Source organism: Rhinolophus hipposideros (genome assembly GCF_964194185.1).
Source record: "Rhinolophus hipposideros genome assembly, chromosome: 10".
Taxonomy (NCBI): Eukaryota; Metazoa; Chordata; class Mammalia; order Chiroptera; family Rhinolophidae; genus Rhinolophus; species Rhinolophus hipposideros.
In genome coordinates, this window is record NC_138056.1 from 79,818,141 (window position 1) to 79,838,310 (window position 20,170).

The following is a 20,170-nucleotide window of genomic DNA, read 5'->3' on the forward strand; positions in this document are numbered from 1 at the left end:
ACCTCCGGTGGAGCTGTATGAGCTGGTGATGGCATTTCTTCTGGGGCAGGAGATTAGCACGGAGGTCTGGGATTTCTTGTGGCCCTTGTCTTCTGAGATCTCCGTATGGGGGATTCTCTGCAGGGCCCTAAATGCAGACCGTGCTCGGCCAGTGCCATCGGGGTTCCTTCCCGTGTCTCCTGAGAGCTGCTCATGGAGGATTCTCTGCAGAGTCCCGGGCCTGGGCATGAAGAAAGAGTGGCCTCTTCGGACCCCCAGGGGCCTAAATGCAGAGTGTGCAGCCCCAGTGCCATCGGGGTTCCTTCCCTGATTGGCCTGCTGCTCTCTGAGTGCAGGGTCTTCCTCCTGCTTGGGTGCCCCTTTGGCCCTCAACAAGCTCTGCTCTGTGCAGGTGTTGTGGGCACCCCCGGGTGTTGTGAGGGGCATGTGGGTGACTACCCGGTCCTGTGCCACACGGTGACTGACTCTGCCCACCGGAGACACTGTGCGACAGGCCACCTGTGAGAGCAGAGCAGACAGCACGGCTTCCCTCTGATGGCCACGGCTGCTGATTGCGATGAGGGACCCCAGAAACGTGCGCAGCGTTTGAGAGAGCATGGAACATCGCCGCACAGACGCTGTGAGAAAGCACGAAGACAAACTCATCAGATACCTGCAGTTTGGCCTGCGAGAGAACGGAGGGGCACGGACCGCTGTGTGAGGATGGCGGGCCAGATGAACGTGGTGGGCATGGCGAGCGCAGGGGTGCTGGCCCTCGGGTGCCCGGGGCGGGCGTGGGAGACAGATCCTGCCCTGATAAGCGCCCATGGGTCACTTGGGTGAGGTCTGTCTTTGGATCCACAGCAGGCTCCTAGCTAGCTCCTTCAGCTGTCAACAGGGCTGAAGGCCAAGTGCCCACCGTTGGGCCTGTTGCCTGGATGCAGTAGGGAACAATGGGCGCGCGTGCCCGAGACCGCCCAAAGCGCGCGGGGGCGCGCCCATCCGCGCGGGATGCCTGGCAGCGCGCGGGCGCGTGCAGGGAGAGTCAGCGTCAAGGGGGCGTGCAGCGGGTGCCTCAGCGCGAGCCTCAGCGGCTGCGGGAGGCCCTGGCGCAAGTGGAGGTGTGGCGCCCCCTGGCGGGCACTCCCAGATCTGCAGAGGGGTGGAGGTGTTGGCTTCAGGGCAGGCAGCAGGAGCCCTTTGACAGGCATCAGCCCTTTCCCCCCTGGGGGCCACACAGCTGTGGGGAACTTAACTGTACAGCAGGGGGTGCCTCCCAGCAGAAGGGAAACCCTGCTCCTCAGCGGTCACCCCGGGATAAAGGTATCCTTAAATAAAATGTTGTACTTTGGAAAAAAAGAAAAAAAAAGAGGAAACTCCTTGTTATGACCCACTAAATTCATTTCTCGACCAGCAGTAGGAAAAACACAGTGTTTCTAAATGGCACCAAACTCATCTGAGTTGGGAAGAGAAAAGATGATCGTGGGCAATCCAAATAAATTGCCTGAACATAATATTGTAAAAATGACATCAAGTTAAATCCTTGAATAGTGAAGGTTATGGTTCAAGTTTTTGTTAAACTTAATCTTGTTAGAGTTATAAGGACCGTTAGAACAATGATACTGAGTAACCCAGATTAGTGATAAGAATAAGGTTGAAAAAACCCGAAAAAACGGCAGAGGGTGGTTCGTCCCCCAGTGTTGATACAATTCCACTGGATTCTATTGTATCGCTGATGCACGCCCGTGGTTACATTTCAGCACATAGAGAATTCCATCAAGGGTGTCAACACAAGCTAAAAGCGTGTATCTAAGGGAATAAAATGTTAGTACTTGATCATTTGTGACACCTCCCTCCCCCCAAAGAAAGTTACAAGAGGTGAGTATTTTTATTTTGGAATAATACCAAGATTACCCGCAGCTGGCAGAAGCTTCCAGATGTTCTGAAGGTGCTCTCAATTGGGCCAGAGGAGATAATCTGGGAAAGGTAACCAATGCAGGATGAAGTTTATATTTGTAGATGAGCCTAATGGTCATGTAGGAAAGGGCCAAATGACCACCTTGAGAAGTAGAAGCCCAGAAAAAGATTAAGATGCTTCTCTACCCCATAATTCAAACTTAAGGAAAACTAAACTGATCTGGCCCCCAGTGACTTCTTTCTTTAGCCGAAGAGAAAGGAAATACTGCAAGGAAGACATTTGGATGACATTCGGGACATCAAGGGTAATACGATGACAGCACTTATGGCCATTCCAGGAAAGGAGTTCCGCAATCGCCTTGAAGGGTGGACTAGGCGCTTGTGTCGCTGCATAGCTTCCCAAGGGGAGTACTTCGAAGGTGACCATAGTGAGGCTCAGCAATGAGTTACGTGGCACCTTTTCGACGACGAGTTCTCGAACCTAATTGTCAGTCTGTTCATAGTTCACTTGATTATTGAGACAAGCTTTTGAAGAGAGTTTTAAATTTATAGTTACTGGATATGGAGATAGCTTCCTCTAGGGAACAAGAATACATGAAAGAAAAAGTAGCACTGGGTCATTACCACCACCAGATAGGTGGGCGACAGAGATGCTCACACTTGGGAGAAGACATACAAATATAACCATACGTAGAGAGCGCAAGATGAATGTAGATCTGAAAAGCACCTTGTGTTTTCCCATCACAGCCTGCCTGGGACTACTGGTCCTCAGCTTTGAGAGGAGGCTTCTTTGAAACTGGCTGTTTCTCTGCTGTCCACAGCAGATGCTACTGCAGTTGAACCACTCACTACTACCTCTCACCCTGCCCCTAGCTTGGCCTTGGGAGGGTGGTGTTTTGCGGGACATTGCTAATAAAATCAGGCCTTTCTTCTCATCTCCAGGTGGATAGTTCTTCAGGGATTAATGAGGAGCTGGTAGTTCTTCATTTAGTTGGGCAACAGATGGCACTAGAGACCATTAGATCTCCACGTTTCTAAACACCACCAGTTTTTACCCATAGCATAAATCAGCCTGGGTCTGTCAAGTAAGCCCCATTCTTGCCAACACCCTCAAAATCCCATGTTCCCTTTTCCTTCATTTATACTCCTTCTGTCTGCTGAACTCTCACCCTGGGCCGGTTAAAGCTTCCATGCTCCCTCTGCATGTTGAATATTGCTGGAGAAGTCCCCCAAACATGTCTTTCGCAAGAGCCTGGTAACTCCTGATGAGATCACCGCACGGTCCTGGACCAACGTAGTTTGTTCTCAGTTTTCCTTCAGAGTTATAAACATCACAAACCCTGTCCTCCGTAGTGAAGTGTTCCACACATACAGGTGCCACACATTTGGGTGTACATTGTGACGATAAGGTAAAAGTTCTAACATTTGTGTTTGGGTTCGTGAGATACAGAATAGCAGCAGCAGGTACTGAATGGCAAGATTCTTAAACAGAACTAATATAGCAGACGTGGGAGCTTAGAGGCTGAGGTAACCAAGAAAACACAAATCCGGAAATTTCACAGCAGTCCCAAAAAGGCCTGGTACTCCTCCAGAAAGGACATGGAGGTTTGATCTCAATCTTATCTGTATCTGAAGTGTGAGGGAGACTCTAGCTGACATCAGAGAAGCACACAGATATGATCATGTCTTTCCTCTGTTGATAAACCTTTGCGCCATCCTAATATACAGAGAGCGAAGTTCAAACATATAAAGGTTAGTATAATCATAGGATTTTGACACAAGGATGTCTGAATTCTGCCTCGGCCCTGCCATCTATAAGGTTCTTGAAGGAGAAGACAAAAAAGGGACCAACGATACTTAATAATATAGGTGCATATGCCTGGTAATCCAGTGCAGAAAGTTTTGGTAAAATTGAGTGAGCCTATGACTCCTGCTCAAAGCCTAGGCGGGGCCTCCTCCTCTCCCTAAGCCCAACTCATCACTGGCCAGTGTCCAGAGACTCAAGGGTAGGGGTATGTGGTCCACTAGTGAGGGGAAAAGGGATTAATTAGGGCCCACCCTAGTGACCTCGTCTTAACTAATTACATCAATAAAGACCCTATTTCCAAATAAAGTTATATTCTGAGGTACTGGGGTTTAGGACTTCAACGCGTTAATTTTGTGGTGTTACAATTCAACCCATTACTGGATCACTGAGGGTGAATTTGGTGAATACCTTTTTATAGAATTAGCTTTAATAAAAAATTTTAGAATAACTCTTCAAGTTCAATGACATAGTTTACTAAAGCAAATAAGGAAAACAATTTCTTAGAAATTCCTTCTACTTTTTTCCTTTTATTTTGGTTCTTTAAACTGTTTCTGGAATGAGTAAAGTGTTTGTGTGATCACTGACTATCTCTGATGTCATCAATTTCTGGCAAAAAATATTGTTTATATTATAAGTGATCTTGGTTAAGTAATTCACTTATCTGTGTGCTGTCTCTCTCTCTCTCTCTCTCTCTCTCTCTCTCTCTCTTCCCCTTTCTCTCTCTCTCTTTTATTAGTTTCAGGTGTACTAGAGATTTACACCCCTCACAACGTGAAGGGCTTTCTTATTGGTAAGAACTAGATAGTCTGTATCTCAGATCTCTGAAGTTTATAGTTCTTTGAAGTTCTTGACAGCACAAAGGGGAGACGAGAAAAAATATTTGAAAAATGAGTGAAGGATGTTTGCTATGTAACATTAATAATTTAGTACAGAACAAAAAGAACACCAGAGACATTTGAGAGAAATTACCATTGGGGCTTATATTTCTGCAATTCCCATGATTTTATCTATCCTTCTCAGTGCCCGCAAGGGTGCCAACATCATAGTACATATGCAATAAATATTTAATGAAACCATGAATGGAGGCAAGAGGTTTTCTCCTCTTTTACCCTGGATAAAATGGTCCTGGGAAGTGTAAGTAGTTTAGACATTCCTGATGAATAGATGTGAGGAAACAGGATCCTTTTAACTCCAGAAGTGTCTACACTGGACATGGAGTTGCTGATGTGTGTGAATCCTTAGGTGCATGTAGTCACCCTGTGCCAACCCAGAGTGATAAATGAGTCCATGCATGCTTGGCCTGAGAATTATCCTTAGTAAGAATCTTTACAGACAGTCCAAAGGTAGTATCTTCTCTGAAAAGCCACGTGGTCCTACACGTGCCTTCAAATTCCTGCTCCCTTTCTGCAATAAGTAGACTGGCCCTGGGACGTATCTCAGAATAACAAGTGACCGGAGATTTCTACTGTCACCCAGGGCTTTCTAGAAGTGAACGGGAGGGGCGGCTCAAAGAAGTCTCTCCAGGACTCAAAGTACGCCCAGACAAGCTCTAATCGCGTGACGTGGCCTCATTCTGAGCAAACATAAAAACGGACAGGGAAACTGCATCCGCCTGATCTGACCGCTGCTAGGTATGCCTAGCGAACTGAACTGTTCCTCGGCATCCCGAGATCCAGATACAAGGGACGCCCGTTCCTGCCTCCGGGCCGGCAGAGGGAGCCCGGCCGCGGGGCGAAGCGGACGGCGCATCCAGGCGGCGGGCGCGTACTGCGCAGCCGCGCGGGGAGGAGGCTTCGCCCACAGCAGCTTCCGTCGCCGGCCGAGCGAGGTGGTGTTGACCCCGCGCGCCTTACCGCTGGGCGATGAGTGCGACGGTCTCGGGCTGTCGCCGCCGGGCGAGAGTGTCCCGCCTCGTGTCCTTCAGCGCGACCCACCGGCTCCACAGGTGGGTTGTGCCCACAGTGCCGGCGGCGTGGGGTCGGGGCGCGCCGCGTCCTTCAGGAGCGGGCGGGGTCCTTGGAGCGCCCGATGACTGACAGCTCCTGGGTAGGGAGCCGAGAGGCTCCACTCGCTCGCTCTGTGACCTGAAGCCACTTTTCTCAATACACGTTACCTACTGTTATGTGGCTGGAGTGTTAGCCACCGTAACTAATAAAATGACAGCCTAGCACGTTTTCTCCGCTTTTACCCCGGATAAAATAAACCCAGATGTTCACTTTGGTCAGGCCGCTCTGAGAACAACAAACAGCAGTTGGAATTTGAACCCAGAGCTCCGATCGCTCGATGGCACCGAAGCGGTAACTATGGGGGAAAGAGTGGCCAGTCATTAGCAAGCTCCACGCTCAGCGTCAGTTTGCGTGTCTATAAAACGAGAAGAATAACTTCTGCCTAACAAGATCCGTGCACTCCTTCACTGCACAGTCCCTGCGTCCTCGTTAGGTCTTGTAGGTGACAGGGACGCGGCAGTGATCAGACTCACCTGTCTGCCTTTTGTCTGCAGGGCACAACCTGGCGAATATTTGGGAAGGTGCAGTGAGGTCATTTTGTGCAAAAGCTTTGTGAACCAGCGCTCTCAGCAGAAGAGGTTAAGCGGATCGTGAGGCACACAGTAAAGAGGGTCTCCAAAAGGAAGGGGTTGTGTCATACACAGCTCTAACGTGTGAAAGTGTAAGGACTCGTTCAAGAGGCAACGATAGGACAGGCGTAGGTAATAAAAATCCATTTAGAAGCGTGTTCTCTGCCTGGAACGACGGCGGGGTATTGTGATTTAAAAGTTTCCCCCGATTCAGATGCCTCTCGGTGGACTGGTGACTTCATCAGTAGGCAGTGTTTGAGGCATAATAAAGCAAGACTGTTAAAGAAGAGACTGCTAGGTCCCGGGATTATTTTTCAGGAGAAATGAGATTTTACGCTACTTGAGAATAAGCATCTTTTTGTTTGTCTTGTATGCCCTTCCTTCGTTTAGCCCATGCCTACTGCACAGTAGGTACTCAGTAAATGTTTGAGTTGAAAATGGAAGGGCCTTGAGCAGATCAGTTTTTTGAAATCTTCATGTGGGACAAAAGTGTCGAATTTGTTTATGTGAATTTGTATGATACAGCAGTCAAATTAGGGGGCATATACTGGTACCTGACGTAAAGCTGAATAGTGAAATCAAATTGATTTATGATTCTCCATTTGGTGAGCTCAAATAATAAACTGTGAAACTTTTCAAATGCTAGAACAAATAATAAATGTGGGGAACAGAGAAGGTGTCTGAACTTGTGTCATGTGGACTTTTGTTTTTGTCAGCAAGTATCTGAGTAACGAAGAAAACTTGAAACTGTTTGGGAAATGCAACAACCCCAATGGCCATGGGCACAATTATAAAGGTGAGAGAAAAACTGATGAAATTTTAGCCCTTTGAATAAGAGTGAAAGAGTGTTTTAGCAAATACAGTCTTAATGAGACAGAAGGTTATGCACAGAACACTAATGCTTTGAGCCTTGAATGAGATGTTAAATAGAAATTTAAAATGAAAAGAGCTGTTGCCTTGATTGGATGTACTTAAGTTTTTACTTCTAATTGTGTGCTCTGTAACAGATAGTCCAAAACAATGAATAGTCCAGATAATTTTTTCCTTGGCCTTAGTATACATAACATGATACTTCTGGCACCTTGTTTCATTACAATTAGGTCTCACTGAGGCTAATGTTAAGATAGATTATATTCTTTGAGTAAATAATGACTGACAAAAAGTGAATATTGGCTATGGAATACACTGTATGATAGGAAAATAGGTTGGATGTAAAACTCTTGTCAGCAGTGTTCCAAGAAAGTAATTATGCAAGAATAAGAGATTTGATTCTTTGAAATATATAGCTAATGTCTCAAAAACAGCTATGTAAGCTATCAAGTATCACAACATATGATACGGTGAAGAAAAGACCAGAAAAAACTGTCAGAAGGTCAGGGTTTGTAGTTTAGTTACTGCCTCTTACTTGATTTTTTGATAGCTCTCATTTTTAGTTTGCTCACTTATCACATAATACCTAATGGTGTTTGTACGGAGCTGGAAAAAAAAGTTATTTCTAAAGCATTCTGATTTTCAGGATTTTTCAAATGCTTCATACAAGCACTTGTGAATTCTTAAAACATTGTTACTGTAAACTGTATACATTCGAGTAAAGGGATAAGAGTTTTAGGCCCAGTAGTAATTTTACTTAGAGAGGTACTGCTCCAAATTGCAACAGATTAATATGTAGCTGGACTTCTTCTAGTACATTTTCTACTTTTTAAAGAAAATTTTATTAGGGAATGTTGGGGAACTGTGTGTTTCTCCCGGGCTCATCAGCTCTAAGTTGTCCTTCAGTCTAGCTGTGGAGGGCACAGCTCACTGGCCCATGTGGGTATCAAACCAGCAGCCCTGTTGTTCAGAGCTCGCGCTCTAACCAACTGAGCCATCTGGCTGCCCCCATTTTCTACTTTTATAGGCAGTGATCGAACAGCATCTCCATCCTACCTAGTGTGTCAACATCATGAGCAGAATTTACACCCTTGGCCTTGGCTAAGCTTCTTTGCTTAGCCAGACCTCCTACTAAGCTCCTCTGTCTTGGTTAACTCTTGCTTTGGTTGATAAAAAGATCTTAACTAACAGGGCAGATGTTTGGGGGAAAATGTAAGTATAGTTTTGCGGGGCAGAAATCTAATACTTAATGTATATTGCTAACTTGTACTTGGATGTTAATCTGTTGAAAGTCATACTGGTTTTTTGGTATTTTGTTCTCTTTCCCATAGTTGTGGTGACAGTAGATGGAGAGGTACGTGCTGAATATATCCATGTGATTTGTACAGATTGCCGGGACTTCTTTCCGCCAACGTGATAGATTTTATGTCGAAAAATTCTGTTCAAAAATTCTGTTCAAAGTATTGCTTCATTGTTGGCCTTTGTGTATGGTGAGCTGCTGCCATTGCAGGCCTTTCCTCTCCCAAAGTGTCATCTTTAATGTGCTATATGTGGACAGACAGAAGAGCAGTACAGTGAAAAGCATGCCTAGAGCACTTGGTGTTTCCATTTTGAGATTGATGGTTGTGTCGGGGATGAAGGCAAATGTGGGCACAATTTTTGCACATTGTACAGCCTTTAGTAATCTACCAGAGGTTTAAATATGAAAAGCATATTATAGTAATATTCACCTTTGTTTATTCTTTAGATTGATCCTGTTACAGGAATGATTATAAATTTGACTGACCTCAAAGGGTATATGGAGGTAATAGCATGTTTGGTGTTTATTTTGTGCTGTCCTCTAAGTATAATATTTGATGGCCCCCTTTTCACTCCCCAACCTAGTATCTCCAGAGGTTCTGTGATTGTGTGAGTGGAATTGGGTGTGGGAGTAGCTAAGTGGTGGGAGGAACTACTTTTATGTTCTTCTGAAGGTGTTTAGGTGACTTAGTGGAAATTAATCCCAGTTGTATTTACAATGATGGGAATAAATGTAGCATGATCGTCTTGTATTCCTTGCTGGCATATCCTGATATCCTCCATTTAACAAATTCTACTGTTCTTTCAAGATACAGCTTTCTCCTTGAAGCTTTTTTTTCCTTCTCTGAATTTTCCTTTATGCCTTTGATTATAGATTTTAACAGTACCCTGTTTTATTCACTCTAGCTTTATTATAAAGGGTACACAAAAGAATGTGTTCAGTAAAGAACTTAGCTGACTATCATTTTAGAATTCTTGTGTTGTGAGAGACCTTAGAGGTTATCTAAGCCAACTTCGTCATGCCATAGATTCAGTTTGAGTGATGCTGAACAGTTAACTGACTTGCTCTAGGTCATATGGTTGGTCCTTTACAAAGTTGGAAGTAGATCCTTCTTTCCTGCTTAGTTTTTAGTATTGCATCCTTTCACTTGTTTATTTAATTCTTCACTTCAGCTCAGTTCCTTACTTTTGTTCTAAAATTTGACATTTGTTTCATTGAAAATGCTGTCATTAATAATCATCACTTCTTTCACATTGCTTACAACCTGTGTATTCAGCAGGTTTGCCTACTTTACATCAGTGTTTGAGCTAAGTACTAGGAATGCAAGCATGAATGAGATACAGCCCTTACCCCAGAGTGCTCACATTAGTTTTTCTGGGAGGTAAAGAATAATAAGTGCTCAATAAGTTGGTTGAATGAATAAGAGAATGAGGGAATGAACAAACAGCACCGCGCTCAAAGTACTTTAGGAAAGTTATTAAGACAGAGTTCTTGCATTTACTGGGGACATACAGTAGATATACACAGAGATTGTACAAGACAACACTATGAGAAATATGAGATGTCGCAAGCATTTTTTACCACTTTGAGGGACACCACACACTCTTCATCAGTAAAAGTAGCTCATCATGTCATACAGAGTAGTTAGAAAGAACCCTGTTGAAGAGGCTTCAATGGAAAAGTTGGAACCTAAACTGGAATTGAAGATAAAACAAAGATACTTATTTTCTTTTTTTTTTTTTATTAGTTTCAGGTGTACAAGACAAGGTAATACTTAGACGTTCATCATTTATATCCTTCACACTAAGATACTTATTTTCTTGATACCCATATGGGTATCATTTGATCTGTTTTAAAGTTGTTTGGTTTAGGACTTACTCTTTTTATGTGATTCTGGTTTTGCTCAAAAAATGATTACTAGTATTATTAAGTACTCTTCTTAGAACCATACCATATAGAAAATTAGGTTGTTTCACAAATGCTTAGGTTTTGTACAATGTATGAGGTGTGATCAAAAGCTACAGTGAATGTGTAAATAATGAAAAATTTATTACAATAAAAGACACATTGCCATTAATCCCCCTCAAAATACTCCCCTTTGTGTCGAACACACTTATCCCATCGTTCTTGCCACTTTCTGAAGCTGTCTTTATGCTTTATCATGACAATGCATAAAGCATAAAGCTCTGTGTCACACATCTCTTCTGGTACGGCAACTTCTGTCAAATAAAAACATTACGGTGTGTCCTCATCCACCTTATTCACTGGATCTGGCACCATGTGACTTCTGACTATTGCCCAAAGTCAAAATGACCATGAAAGGTAAACGTTTTGAATTGATTCAGGACATCGGGGCAACCACGGCAGTGTAAAGACACTCATGAGAGAGGACTTCCAGAACTGCTTCAGAAAGTGGCAAGAACGATGGGATAAGTGTGTTTGAAGCGAGGGTCAATATTTTGAGGGGGATTAATGGCAATGTGTCTTTTACTGTAATACATTTTTAAATTTAATCATTCAGTATTTTTTGATCACACCTCGTAGCTAAAAGCAAAAACAGAAAGAATAAGCAAATTACAATTCTTGCCGTCGACAAAGGAATACATTATGTCAATATATATAATAAGCATTAGGAAGCAGTAGTCTTTATGTATTTATTTTTATTCTAAGAGCCCAAGATAATTCTTAAATTACTCCTTATGGCAGAAATTTAGAATTACTCACATAATTTCAGTCTTAGTCTGCTTTAGAAAATGTAGTACTCACTGGATCTTGGTCCTAATGACATTGTGTCATTGTCTTGAAGGTGAGACTGTCATGGAGAAGTATTTGTTAACTTTATGGATAGAATGCAAAAAGTGTTAAACTGAATTCTGAATCACAATGGCTTGTTATCTCCAGTGAATTACCTACTTTTTAGTTTCTTAACCTCCTTGTAGTCAGTAAGAGGATAACCAGTCATGATGGACAGCTTACTTATTTCACAACTTTAAACTTTCTGAGATTGCTTGGTAAGACACAAATAAAGTAGTTGCAAATATTGAGTTAGTGGCTATATGATAAGTTTTAGAGGCAGGGGTGGAACACTTTGGAATTTGAATCAAAAATGGAATTGATGGTTTTCCTTTTTTTTGTCTATAGGAGGCAATTATGAAGCCCCTTGATCATAAGAATCTGGATCTGGATGTGCCATACTTTGCAGATATTGTAAGGTGAACGTGACTATCTTACCTTATACAGACAGGAAGAAAGAAAAATTGACTTTTTTAACGTTTTATCTGATTGCTGTGTGATTTCTAAAGTTTTAGTTTAATGAGATCTTTTAAAACTAGAATTTTCTGTTCTCTGTAAATAGTAAACATCAAATTTTATTTATTTGTTTTTTTATCTTTTTTCCTTTTCTTCTACAGCACGACAGAAAATGTGGCTGTATATATCTGGGAAAACCTCCAGAAATTTATTCCTGTGGGACTTCTTTATAAAGTAAAAGTATATGAAACTGACAATAACATTGTAGTCTATAAAGGAGAGTAGCCCTTAAGGGTTAATACTGTAGAAAGATTTAATTTCCATATTTGAAAACTATCTTTATCCCTTTGGACTATTAAGAAGTCATCACATAATTATTGTACCTCCACATGGTGTTCCGGAGTGCCTGATTTATTGAAATCATTGTGAGTAAAACTTGTTTTAATTTCAAATCTGTTTTAAAACCAAATTTGTAATGTATCCCGAGTATTACTTAGAGAGTCTTTTTGTATATATTAAAAATCATTTCATTTCAGCAAACTGTTTTGGTGTAGTGAAACTGGAGGACAACTGAGTCCAGGGCCCGTGCTGCCTGCGCAGCTCAGCCAATACATCAACACAAGAGTTGGATCATAGAATAAGTGTTTATTATCAGAGCACCAGTAGTGTGGGAAGGCAGCGGGTTAACACCTCCAAAAACTGCTGTTACCTTCTCAATCGACTTGGGGTATTTAAGGAAAAATCTGGGGTTCCTCCAGTGGCTATGTGATGTTTCCAGGGGTCTGCATGGAGCCTTCCTTCTGGCCACATGATTATCTGGTGGAGTCAGCAACCCAGGAACAACGATGGGAGTAGCCTGGAAAGAATTCTAGACCATTGAGATTGTGACCAGTAAGCCCAAGGGTATTCATCATAAGTTTCAGAGTATTTTCCAAAATGAAACTGGGTGGGACGGGACATTCCGAGCTCAAGCCGCAGGGGTATGATCTATTGTTAAGCTATAGGTAGGTCAAGGAAAGGTGAGGCCAGGGACATGTAGAGGCCTCTACTGTGAGGGTCCCGACTGGGCCCTGTTTCAGTAGAACTGTTTGAAAGCAAAAGTAATAAATTTTTGTTTTGTCATTATATCATTTTTAGTATTCATTTTTTTCTGGAATAATACAAATTGCAGAACTGTTTATTGGAAGACTTACAGTAGGTGAATCTTATAAAAAATTAAAATACAGGTGACCACAAAGTTTGGAAACATAGACTACATATATTTCTTGATAGATTGAGCTCCTTTGATTACTTCTTCCAGGCTGTGCTGTAGGCGCACGCTTATTCATTGAAAATCAGAAACAAATCATCTGAGACATGGCATTGTAGATGCATGTATAAAGACTGATGGAAATGCTGCTTGAGTGAACATTGCTCCTCGCAGTTTTGCACAGCTTATTATTGAACTATGAATTGCTAGTGAGGAACAGCACATTGAACATCTCATAGAATATCAACCAACTACATATTATGCATATTTATTTATGTTTCCAGACCTTATGGCCACCTGAACAATTTTAACTTCGAAGACAGAAGAATAATCACATATATTAAATCCTGTCAAAATAATCAACATGAAAAGGATGTATCGCTCTGAAAGCATCTCTTGTATACACTTTTTCCTAACTGATTGCCTTTTGTTCTGATCATAAAATTTACCTGCTTAAATTGAACCATATTCTTGGCATTTGTCTCATATCTTTTCCTCATGACTAATCCTCAAGAATGTATTCGCTTACTTTGCACAAAGAACTGTTCCCTCTTGGGTTCTCGTTTGTATTCTAAACTTCGTACATAATAGGGTTTTATTTTTCTGTCCACATGAGAACTAGTACACAATGGATTCTCAGAATGTTGCCGCCTGAAAATAGTAAAAGGACGTGCACAGTGATTATAGTAGAAAAATTTTCAAAGGAGTACACTTTTATTTGGGAGAGATAGTAACTGCAGGAATTTTCGGATAAATTTTGACAGTAATACAATGCCCACTTAATTAAATTTGAATCTGGTTTTAGTTATCCAACACAATTCTTATGTTACTTATGTATATTTTGTATTGATTACTTGAAAGGCAGGGTAGCTATAATTTATTAAGGCATTTTGTGTTTTAATTCCCACAAATACCATGCAGAGTGGGTGTTATTCCCATTTTGCAGATGAGAAAATTAAAATTGAGTGAGTGTAAGATAGTTGCCCAGGATCACTTGCCAATAAATTGCAGACTGAGTGTTTCATACTCAGGGTCTGTCAGACTCCCAAACACAGACTCTAAGAAAAGGATAATGTGTGTATATTTCAAGATTTTTTTTTAAATCCCCAAATTTGTAGGCCTGGTATATTAGAAAAGCATTTGTCATAGTTACATGGACGCTGCGAGTGTTTGTTGTTCATGAGTTGCTTCAAGATAACGTTTTCTTTTCTACTTACTCTCCTTAGAAAAGTAAGAGTTCTTCTTCCCTTCTCTCTCTCTCTCTCTCCCTCTCTTCTCCCCCCTCTCTCCCTCCCTCCCTACCTCTGCCTCTCTTTCACAGGAGTAGATAAGTGAAGGACCAAAGATAGCATATAGATTTTCTTCTAAGTCTCCGTAGAACCTGCTATCAGAGACCTTACCCAGCTATACTGTGATTGTTGCTTTTCCTTTTTGTTTTTTCACAGCCCTGAATTCCTCGTGGACAAAGTATTCTAAGTAATTTGGTAACTAGTACGCAGTCATTTTTTGTTGATTAAATAAATGACTGGCCTATTGGTAGAAACTATTGTAATTTTATAGTGCCTCCTACATAAAGGACACTTAGTAAATATTTTTAGAATTGAATAACATGAAAGTTTTGAGGTTTGAATGCTAGTCCTAGTGCTGTTACTATTCATTTGTGTCACTTTCATCTCAGAGCCTCAGAGATGAATGCTTGGACTTATGCCCATTCTTAGATTTTGTATCTTGATGATTTTAAACATCAAATGAGTAAACATTAATTTAGAAAAGGAAAACAATTATTATGGGGCGGTAAGGTTTAGAAAAGTTTAGTGGAGGAGGTAAGTCCTGAATAGTACTTCAAGTGATGGGGTAGGAAGGGTGGTGGTTTGGAATTCAAGAGAAAATGTAAAATTTCATTAGTTTACTAGGGTGGGAATGTGCAAAGTATATTTGGGATATAGTGAATACATTAATCTTAAGTGAGTTGTGATGGGATACGAGCATGTAATGGGAAGTCAGCTTGGAAATACAGCCTGGAGGGCCTTGAATATATCAGTTAGGTTTTTATCCTTTAAGGAATAGGGAGCCGTTGAAATTTTGTTTGTTTGCTTTTTAACGTAGATAAGCAGTTAGACAAAGGGAAGCAGGGAAACCAGTTGCAAAGCTCTTGTGGGGATCTGGACATGAGGTGATGGGTACAGGAGCTTGGTGGTGCTTTGGAAATGCAGCAGTAGAGCTAAGATTGTGCAGTGCCTCCTGTGGTGTCAGGCATTTTGCTACGGGCTTTCTGTATTACCTCACTTTATCCCTATGACCACTCTGCAGGGTGAGTGTATTAGTATCTACTGCTGCATAACAAATTATCCCAAACATAGTAGCTTAAAACAACCACAGTTATTATCTCACAGTTTTAATATGCCAGAAATCTGGATGTGGCTTAGTTCAGGGTCACTCTGAAGGCTGCAGTCATCTCAAGGTTTGACGGGGAAGGATCGGCTTCCTGGCTTACTTGTGGTTGTTGGCAAGATACAGTTCCTCTCGGGGTTGTGGGATTGAAGCCTCAGTGTTTTCCTCTCTTTCTTGCCATGTGGGCCTCTTCATAGAGAGCAGCTCACAACATGGCAGCTTGCTTCATCAGAGTGAGCAAGTAAGAGGGCAAAGGGGGGAGAGAGAGAGAAAGAGAGAATGCACTAGCAACATGGCAGTCAGTCTTGTAACCTAATCACTTTTCTTTTTGTTACCTAGAAGCAAGTCTCTAGATCCATCCCATACTCAAAGGGAGGAGATTACACATATTGCTGGTGTGTAAAATGGGACGTGGAGAATAGGAGATGAGGCCAGACGGGTAGGCAGGGAGTATATAACATGTTCTTTTTGACCCCACGGGAATAAGTAAAACACATTTCATTTTGCAGGAGTAAAATATCAGAGCAACAGTAGTTTCCAGTGGGAATGGTGTGGCCTGTGGGTAGATAAATATAAATCTTTGAAGCATGATTCTTGAAATTAAAACCAATTTTAAGGTGAGAAATGATAATAGCAAACTGGCACTTGAAGAAAACTGATCCGGGACATGGGAGGTCTATGGATGGAGTTGGGATTCCTGTTATTCTCTAGGCATGTCTTCCTGTTAAAACTTTATGGTTCTAACTTCCTGTGTGTGTGGGGGGGTGGGGGGCGGTATATATAGGGGCCATATTGGGAGAGGGGTGGAACGCTGCACGTGGGCAGCCTGCCTGAGGAGTGTGTTCTCACACTGCTGCGGTGGTTTTGCTTTTTCCTTTTCGCTTGGAAACTTTTGTCCAGTCCCGTCGACATAAGAAGAATTATATTGACCATATCGCTGTGAACAGAAAGATGAGAACTCAGCAATCATTTGTATTGCCTAAGTTGATGTAGTCACCACCAATGGGTCATAAAAGTGTTCAGAATAATACGATCAGTTGTGTGCATGTGTCTACTAAGAGACTGGATCTATCATAACTGTTTTCTTTCTTAAACTCCAAACTTTTACATTCGTCCTGGAAATGGAATTATCGTAAAGATGGGAAACATTGTGTTCATTATGCTTATGTTATGTCTGGGATATTTCTAGCCTCTCTTGCACATACAAAAATCATTGTTAGTTTCACACAATTTAACTTTATAGCAAGATTCTGTTGCAAGACACTTTTGGAATGTGTCCCGGATAAACAGTCTCCTTATAGCTGCAGGGAGAACTGCTATAAACACAAAAGAAAAGTAGGGAAGGTAGTTCTTGCATTGGAGGATTTTCAGGTGGCATTTGAGTAGCTCCTTTGTTGGTCTCTGTCATTCAAAATCCACCCACCTACTCCCACCAGTATTCTGTCACCATTGAAACAAGAGTATTATCATTAAAAAAAGAATTAGAACACTGTTCTGTCTTTTTTATTGTGGTGGTTTGCTAAAGAAATAACATTCTAGGTTTGTATTCTTAAAGATGCCCAAGAAATAAGTCCTCAGTATTTCAGCCCAAATTCACCTTCATTCAACCAGTTTGTCAGTGAAAATTACCAATTTAGTGTGATAATAAGTATGAACTAAGTTGAAAAACCCTTTTCACTTTTCACAAGTATCTTACTAAATATGAGCATTGTGGCCAATAACAACCTGAAGGTACAGAAGGACTAATGTTGGCTTTTACCTTTTAAAGTTTTATTTATCCACAGATAGAACCATACTTAGATGGGTAGGTGGGTGTCTCGTGGGCATTTCAAACTTAGCATTCCCAAAATGAATTTCTGATTTCTCCTTCAAAATTTATTCTTTCACCAGTCTTCCCTAAAAATGCCACTACTATCCATTTTTTTTCAAGCTAGAAATCTGGGAGTTGTCCTTAATTCCTGCCTCTTACCTCTAATCCGTCAGAAAGTTCTATTGGTGCTACCTTGAAAATATATGATTTTGTCTATCTTTACATTTCCAATGCCACCACCCCATCCAAACTGCCACCATTTCTTGCCTGGGTTACTGACATGGCCTCTTAGCTGGCCTGTTTCCACTTTGGGTCTCTTTCATACTCCTGTCAGCACCCCTCCTCCTCCCACCACATTACCCCTTGAAAAGCTTCCTCTTGTTTTTAAAATGCAGTCCTAGCCCTTCCCACTAGCGTGCCACGCCCTGTATGATCCAGCCACTGCCTCCTTCCCAGCCTCAAGCTGTTGACTATCTTTTGGTCACATTGGTCACTGTTCTCAAGTCCTAAAGCACATGGATTTCATTCCTGCCTCAAGATCTTTGCATTTTCTGCCTGTTAAACAGACACCTTTAAGCCTGGAAGTTGTGAAGAAAAGGCTTTATTGTTTATTGAGCCACAGGCCAGAAAAAGGGCCAGGTCCTGGAGCACGCATTCTAAACCCCCAGCAGCAGCAGGGCTAGGTGGAGAAGGCACCACATCCCCAGTCCTGGGATTGAAGGCGCTCTTTTATACAATGAGTTTGGGGAAGAAAGATGTAAATTGTTTTGAAAGAATTTACATGGGCTATAGGTAAAGGAGGCGGGAAAAGGTGAAGGAAGGTTCTGGGATAGGTGGATGGTCTGTAAGGAAAAAGTATTTGGTGCTTCTGGATTGGTTGTGGGCAACTGTCTGGAAAGTTCATGCGTAAACAGGATGTGGTCTAGTGGTAGGCTGTTCTTTCTAGATTGCTGCCTGGAAGTTGATTCACAGTTTCATCATACTTTCAGGAATGTGAGTCTTTTGTTGGTTTCAGTGTGCAGCTGTTAACTGATTAATCTTCCTTATCTCTTCATCCAGCCTGCTGTAATTTAAGGCATATCAGAATTTTTCTCTTGTGATGCCCTTCTGCCTGGAATGCTGTGCCTATCCCCTGCCCCATCCCTTCGTAAAACCTGTCACTCTTCAGATCCCAGTCTAAATGTTTCCCTCTTGATCACCTTGTATAGGTAGAAATCCTGTTACTTTTTATTATAATACCTATACACTCCTTATCTTGCAGGTTTAAAATATTTTATATATATATATATATATATATATATATATATATATATATATATGTGTATATATATATATATATATATATATATATATATATATAAAATATGCTTCCTTTTGTCTTATTGATTTGCTTACTAGTTTATTGTCTGTCCCAACCACAAGGATGTGAACTTCATTAGGGTCAGAACCCTGACTGTCTTTTTTTTTTTTTAAGTGCAAAGGGTTTTATTTTTATTTTATTAGTTTCAGGTGTACAAAACAATGTGATAGTTAGACATTTATCATTTATATCCCTCACACAGTGATAACCCTCCTTCCCCTATTCACTACCCCTCTGACATCGCACAGAGCCATTACATTTCCACTGTCTGTATTCCTAATGCTGTACTCCGCTTCTTGTAACCATATATATATACATATATATATGTATATATTTGTGTGTGTATATATATATGTGTATATATACATACATATATATATATATATATATATATATATATATATATACATATATATATATATATAATTATAGTTGGCATTCATTATTGTTCAGCTTCAGCTTCAGGTGTGCAGTGCAGTGATCAGGCATCTACATCATCCCTGAGGTGGTCTTCCTAATGAGACAAGTGTCCATCAGATACCCTACAATATCTTTACATTATTGATTATATTCCCCAAATTGACTTTCTTATCCCCATGACCATCTTGTGGTTACTGACTGTGCTTTCTAATCCCCTCACCTTCCCCCCATCCCCACCCCCTCCCATCTAGCAACCCTCAGTTTTTCCTCTATGTCTCTGAGACTGTTTCTGATTAGTTCATTCCTTTATTCTTTTCTTTAGATTCCACACATAAGTGAGATCATATGGTATTTGTCTTTCTCTGTCTGACTTATTTCACTTAACATAATGTTCTCTAGGTCCATCCATATTATTGCAAATGGTAAGATTTCATTCTTCATTATGGCTGTGTAATACTCCATTGTATAAATGTACCACAGTTTCTTAATCTAGTCGTCTACTGATGGGCATTTCGGTTGTTTCCATGTCTTGGCTACTGTGTATAGTGCTATAATAAACATAGGGGTGAATAAATTTTGTCGAATTAGTGTTTTGGATTTCTCCAGATAGATACCTAGGAGTGGAATTGCTGGATCATAAGATAGTTCCATTTTCAGTTCTTTGAGATACCTCCATATTGTTTTCCATAGTGGCTGCACCAATCTGCAATCCCACCAACAGTTCACAAGGGTTCCCTTTTCTCCACATCCTCGCCAGCACTTGTTGTTGATTTATTATTGATGAAAGCCATTCTGACTGAAGTAAGGTGGTATCTCATTGTGATTTTTATTTGCATTTCTCTACTGATTAGTGAGGTTGAGCATTTTTTCATGTCTGTTTGCCATTTGTACGTCCCCTTTAGACAAATGTTTCTTCATGTCCTCTGCCCATTTTTTAATTGAATTGTTTGTTTTTTTGCAGTTGAGTGAGTTTTTAATAAATTTGTCTTATTTAGTCTTGTTTCCTGAGGACCTAGCCCAGTGCCTGCTACACAGCAGGTGCTGAATAATTAGTTATTGAATGAATGAAAGTGCCTGCTGTCTCTAAAGAACTCGTTGAACCTGGTGTTCTTTATGTGCTTCAGCTTAGAGAACATCATAAAATAAAATCCCCTAAGTATTCCTCCAAACCTGTTTATTTGGCTAACTTTAGCTTCCTGGGATCTTTCCATTTTCGTTTGTGGGTAAAATTTGTTTTAGTTCC

The 20,170-nt window shown here is 41.3% G+C and overlaps 1 protein-coding gene across 3 annotated transcripts; it reads left to right on the plus strand.

The window, feature by feature from the left end:
* The first annotated feature begins 5,118 nt into the window (after positions 1-5,118).
* Positions 5,119-12,827, plus strand: PTS (6-pyruvoyltetrahydropterin synthase). 3 transcript variants are annotated; one of them, XM_081064409.1, is made up of 6 exons: positions 5,119-5,648; positions 6,995-7,074; positions 8,480-8,502; positions 8,896-8,952; positions 11,590-11,660; positions 11,859-12,827. In XM_081064409.1, the coding sequence occupies exons 1-6, from the start codon at positions 5,566-5,568 to the stop codon at positions 11,980-11,982; spliced, it is 438 nt and encodes a 145-aa protein (XP_080920535.1). In that variant the 5' UTR covers positions 5,119-5,565; the 3' UTR covers positions 11,983-12,827. The 3 variants fall into 3 exon arrangements, with proteins under 3 accessions (XP_080920535.1, XP_080920537.1, XP_080920536.1); XM_081064410.1 differs by having other exon boundaries at positions 5,525-6,000; XM_081064411.1 differs by lacking the exon at positions 8,480-8,502 and having other exon boundaries at positions 5,512-5,648.
* The last annotated feature ends 7,343 nt before the right edge of the window (positions 12,828-20,170 follow it).

Coding starts and splice junctions, on each gene's coding strand:
- PTS (XM_081064409.1), top strand. CDS start 5,566: ATGAGTGCGACGGTCTCGGGCTGTCGCCGCCGGGCGAGAGTGTCCCGC. Junction 5,649..6,994: donor GCGACCCACCGGCTCCACAG/GTGGGTTGTGCC, acceptor TGTTTTTGTCAG/CAAGTATCTGAGTAACGAAG. Junction 7,075..8,479: donor CCATGGGCACAATTATAAAG/GTGAGAGAAAAA, acceptor TCTTTCCCATAG/TTGTGGTGACAGTAGATGGA.